Here is a 5712-nt window from a genome sequence, read left to right as displayed (position 1 = left end):
GTCACTCTCCTGCTTCTCGGATGCTGCCTGACCTGCTGTGCTTTTCCAGTGCCACACTTCTTGCCTCTGACTCTTCAGCAGCTGCAGTCCTCACTTTCTCTCAGACAAGACCATGGGACAAGTGCTGGAAAATGGGATTGGAATAGTTTGATGGTTGTATTTGATTGTGCCATAGATCTTTATGACTCCCAAACTTCAGCCAGGAGAAATGGAAAAGTTTACCTTTAGCAGCCCTACTGCTTTTGATGTTCCTTTTCATATTTTCTCTGACTCCCGCGATATTTAAAGTCAAAGCCAACGTAGCCAGGTTTGCTTGCTAACTCTCAGCTTAGAGGACCTCAGCGCATATTCCAAACACAAGTCTCGAGAAATTAAAGACAATCTTATTCAAGAAAGTGTCAAAGAAGTTCTTTTTTGAACAGGATGTCTGACACTCCTGTTTTTTCCCTTTTTTATATATTTTTCTTACCCCGCACTGCCGCCTAACTGCAGTAGTGCTTATTTTTCCCCAGCATGCATGTCATGTGTGTGCAGGTGTCAGACACAATGAAAAACAACAAGCGTGTAAATCTTTACTCATATTCCACCACCAGGAAGAAAGGAAACACCCAAGTAGCAAGCAGTACCCTTCTCTGAGGCCAATGCTGATTAATTTCACCATCTTCTAGTTTTTTCACTTAATTCATAAATATATATATTACCAACAATAGAGGAGAAAGAAAGGGAAATGAGTGAGAAGTGGAAGGGTTTAAAAGAAAGGAGGCAAATAGAAAATGGACAGGAAAGATTAAAGAAATGGGAGATAAAAGAAAAACTCCAAAATTTAAATTGAAATAATTAGATATTTAATATGTAACTAAACTATAAAAGAATTCAGGTACAACATGGAATAATTTCACTTTCTGCTCCACAAAATTCATTTGTAAATATCCTGTTGAATGTTTGATACAACATTAGGTTTCTATTTTGGTGCAGACTTGATGGACATCAAGCAACAACATTGTGTTGTCCTGTCATATTTAATGATTTAATGGCAGTAGTTATTTCAAGCAGTAACTGATTGAAGATCTCTTCAAAAGTTTGATTTTAGTTTATATTCAGTAACTGAAAGCATTAAATAAAAAATAACAGATGATATCACTTATTTAAAAAGTCAACTTTAAAGTTTTGAGCTAGGTCCAATGATGGTAAACTGGAGCAATGCTTGTGCAACAGTTCCAGAGCTTGCTTATTTTGAGCATGTTGACATCTCTCCTTTTTCAGTTCAGTCTTTACTGTGTCCAGTTCTGTTTGTCGTTTCTTCAGTTCTAAGCTTGACTTTTCTTTCCACCTTTCCAGCAAACAGACCTTTTCCAACTGGTGCTCCAGTTCCATCTGTTTCCAACTGGAGATGAGTTTCTCCTTTTCAAAGTGACAATCCTGTGTTTCCAGCCTGTTCCATTGCAATTGAGAGCTCAGGTTATGCATGGTCACTATCTTTTCTTGTAAATCTTCTTTAAGACCTCGAATTTGCAAATCCTTTTTGACACTTTCTTGCATGGTTTGTCTTAGGTACAAGGCATTGTTCTGTAAATCTAGTTTAGTCTTGTGAAGTTCGGCCTCTTTGATTCCCAGGCGGACAGTTAATTTCTTGTTGCTTGCCTTCAGCTCTTCTGCCTGATAATGTGCAAGTGCCAGTTGTGCTTTTAAATGTTGTTGTTTAATGTCTTTTCTACGCTTCATTTCATGTAAAGTTGTTAGTTCGTCAGTGTTCCAGATACACTGCTCTTCCATTCCATCAATAATATTCTCAGCATTTCTATCTGATTTGTCCGATTTAAACATGCCAACGTGACTGTTTCCACAGATCTGTGATTTCAGGTCTTCAATGGGAGCTTGAGTATCTGTTACTGATGCAGTCCCTCCTGAACTGTAAGCTTTTCTTTTAAATTTCTGCTCTTGTTGAAAATTCTCAATTTTTTGTTGGTAAATGTTTTTAATTCTTTTGACTCTCCTGACTGCAAAGTTTTCAGAAACGAGTACCGGCTCTGAAGTAACACCCTTCCCAATAAGATCTTGCACATTGAAATGTGGAGGAAATAATGCTTCAACCCAATGTTGTTCTTCCATCTCTTGGAATCTCTATGAAACAAAATCACAAAACAGTTACCACTTAAGACCTAAGTGCAGCTATCTCAGGTTAATGAGCTCCAAATACAGCAGATGAAGTAAAAACATGCTTAATGTGAAGTTATACACTTTGGTGTGAATAACAAAAAGGAAGATTATTGTTCAAATGGTGATACATTGGAAAGTGTGGATGCCCAAAGGGATCCTGGTGCACTTGTACACCAGTTAATGAAAGTAAATAGGCAAGTGTAGCGTGCAATTAGTAAAGAAAATTGTATGTGGATCTTCATTGGAAGAGGAGGTGGTTAGAAGGAGGGATGACAGCATGTTGCTGGAAAAGCACAGCAGGTCAGGCAGTATCCAAAGGGCAGGAAAATCGATGTTTTGGACCAGAGACCTTAACTTTCCTGCTCCTCAGATGCTGTCTGACCCGCTGAGCTTTTCCAGCAACACACTCTCAATTCTGATCTCCGGCATCTGCAGACCTCACTGTCTCCTTAGAAGAAGGGATGTCTTACTGCAGTTAAACAGGACTTCAGTGAGACCATACCTGGAGTGCTGTGTGTAGTTTGGTTTCCTTACTGAAAAGGTGGTGGATTTTGGAATATGCAACATTGGAGAATGGCCGAGCAGAGACTGATAGCTAGGTGTGGTACCCATGAGATGGCCTCAACTGGGTCCTAGGGTTCATGTCACACTACTGGTGACCCTACTACATTATACACTCTCATACTAACACAAGCACACATATAAACACCCTTACATACTCTCACACATTCACACTCTCTCAGACACACACACACAGCTCCCCAACACACACCCACACCATCTCACAGGCTTATACTCTGTCACACTTATGCTCACATTCTACCAGGCACGCATATACAAAGACACAGTCTCTCACACACAGTCTCTCTTTCTTTCTCCCTCCCTCACATGCACATGCACATGCACACGCACATGCACATGCACACATAAAAGTCCATGGGGTGAATTTGCATTTGCAGATACACTCCAATTTTGCTCAAACATCACACAACCCGCAGGCAGTCAATCTAGTCTGATTCAAGATTGGGATACAGACTCAAACCTCACACTTTTGATACATTGTCTGAGCGGTCATTCTTTTTTACATAAAACCTTAAATTACCTTGAGGTGGCACAGTGGTTTCCATACGGTAAGTAAGCAATCTAAACAAAATGTGACTTAAAAGTAGTTCTGGGATTTACATATTAATGAACCGAAATCTGCAACCCATTCTAAAAGACGAAAAACTAACAGCAATCTCCCTCCCTCCATCCCCCCTCTCTATTGCACCCCCCACTCTCCCCCCTCTCTATCGCACCCCCCACTCTCCATCCCCCTCCCTCCCCCTTTCTCCATCCCTCCGCATCCCCCCACCCCTCTCCGTCCACCTCTCACCCCCTCTCTGTCCCTCTGTCCCCCCCCTCTCTGTCCTATCATGCCCTCTCCTTCCCTCCATCCCCCTTCTCAATCCCCCCAACCCCCTCTCCGCGCTCCCACCCCCTCTCCGTCCCTCCCTCCCTCAACCCCCCCACCCCCTCTCCATCCCTCCCTCCAACCCCCTCTCCGTCCGTCCCTCCCTCCCTCCCTCCAACCCCCCCACCCCCTCTCCGTCCCTCTCTCCCTCAACCCCCCACCCCCTCTCTGTCCGTCCCTCCCTCCAACCCCCCACCCCCTCTCCGTCGCTCCCTCCCTCTCCGTCGCTCCCTCCCTCCCACCCCCTCTCCGTCCCTCCCTCCCTCAAACCCCCCCACCCCCTCTCCATCCCTCACCGTCCCCCCTCGCTCCCTCACCGTCCCCCCTCGCTCCCTCACCGTCCCCCCTCCCCACATCACCCCTGTCTCCATCCCCCCCATCCGACCCCCCCTTCTGTTCCCCCTCCACCCACCTTCCATCCACCCTCTGCCACTCTCTCTCCCTCCTTCCCTCCCACTCCTTCCTTCCCCCCACCTCCTCTCCCCTCCCCCCTACACCCCCACCCCCTGCCCCAACCCTTCCACCTCCTGCCCCCCACCCCTCCCCCCCCCAACAACCCCTCCCGCCCCCACCCCCCTCTCTCCTTCCCGCTTCCTTCTCCCTCAGTCCCTTACCACCACCTCCTCCTCCTCCTGTCGCTGACCTTTGACCGGAGATCCCGGGTCACGTGCACTGATGCGGGCGTGTTTGGGTTGTGCTGACGTCATTGTGGCCGCGAGCTCCGGCCGCTGTCGGTTTTAAACAGTTTGCGGCGGGACGGTGGAAGGCGGGGAGTGTCCGCGCCGCCTCCGCCGCTTCACACAGACTCGGGCCAGTGATGTCCGTACTCCAGAAAAAATACATCATTGACAGGATGTGGGTGCCGCTGTCTAGGTCAATGTTACATTACCATCGGACAGTGAAGAGTTATCCACATTGCTGCGGCTCTGCAGGCACAGGGAGACCACACCAGAGCAGGTGAGGACAGCAGTTTCCTTCCCTCAGGGACATTAAACAACCTGATGGGTTTTTTTCCTGACAATCAGCAATGGTTTTAGGGCCATTATTAGACTTTTAATTCTATATTTTGTTTTGATTTAATTCAAATTCCATTACCAGTCTAGCAGTGCAAGACTCCTTGGGGGAAGGACAACCATAACATGATAGTTATAAATCACACAGCACCAGGTCATAGTCCAACACTGGCATCTCCAAATCATAACATGATAGAATTTTTTTATCAAGATGGAGAGTGAGACAGTTGATTCGGAGGCTAGGGTGCTGAACCTTACTAAAGGAAACTATGAAGATGTGAGGCATGGGTTGGTCTTGATAGATTGGGTTGAGTTACTTAAAGGGATAGGCAATGACAAACACTCAAGGAACACGGGGGATTTGCAACAACTGTTTATTTTTCACCAGCGCAAAAGCAAGTGGGTAAGAGAGCCAATCCATGGATTACAAAGGAAGTTAGAGATAATATCTGATCCAAGGAAGAAGCATACAGATTGGCCAAGAAAAACAATAGGTCAGAGGATTAGAAGCAGTTTAACATTCAGTGAAGAATGACCAAGGAATTGATTGAGATGGGGAAAATATAGTACGGAAGTAAGCTTGCAGGAAATAGAAAGACTGAAACTAAGTTTCTCTACGTATGTGTAGAGAGAGATGAGTGAAGACAAGTGTGGGTCCCCTACAGACAGAAGTGGGGGAGTGTATAATAGGGGACAAAGAAATAGTTGAGCAACTGAATGCATACTTTGGCTCTGCCCTCACAAAAGAGGACGCAAATCAAATACCAGAAATGTTGGAGAATGCAAGATTTAGTGTGAGGGAAGAACTGAAGGAGATCAATATTAGTAGAGAAATGGTGCTGGGAAAATCGAGAGTATTGAAGACAGATAAGTGCCCAGGGCCAGATAATCTACATCCCAGAGTACTTAAGGAGTCACTCTAGAAATATGATTTGGAGATCCTGTCGATGTGGTACATTTGGACTTTCAGAAAGCATTTGATAAAGTCCTGTAAAAGAGATTATTGTGCAAGATTAAAGCACATGAGATTGGGGAAAGTGTATTGAGATGGAGAGAAAACTGGCTGGCAGAGAGGAAACAGTAGGAATT

At 45.3% G+C, this 5712-nt stretch overlaps 1 protein-coding gene across 1 annotated transcript; it reads right to left on the bottom strand.

The window, feature by feature from the left end:
• Positions 1-822: 822 nt before the first annotated feature.
• Positions 823-4260, bottom strand: ccdc160 (coiled-coil domain containing 160). The gene is made up of 3 exons (XM_060831997.1): positions 4225-4260; positions 3260-3300; positions 823-2121 (listed from the first exon to the last, which is right to left on the bottom strand). The coding sequence occupies exon 3, from the start codon at positions 2107-2109 to the stop codon at positions 1138-1140; it is 972 nt and encodes a 323-aa protein (XP_060687980.1). The 5' UTR covers positions 2110-2121; positions 3260-3300; positions 4225-4260; the 3' UTR covers positions 823-1137.
• Between the last annotated feature and the right edge of the window lie 1452 nt (positions 4261-5712).

This window comes from Hemiscyllium ocellatum, chromosome 11 (genome assembly GCF_020745735.1).
Source record: "Hemiscyllium ocellatum isolate sHemOce1 chromosome 11, sHemOce1.pat.X.cur, whole genome shotgun sequence".
Taxonomy (NCBI): Eukaryota; Metazoa; Chordata; class Chondrichthyes; order Orectolobiformes; family Hemiscylliidae; genus Hemiscyllium; species Hemiscyllium ocellatum.
The sequence above is the reverse complement of the archived record's forward strand: the minus strand, read 5'-3'. Positions and strand labels throughout refer to the sequence as shown.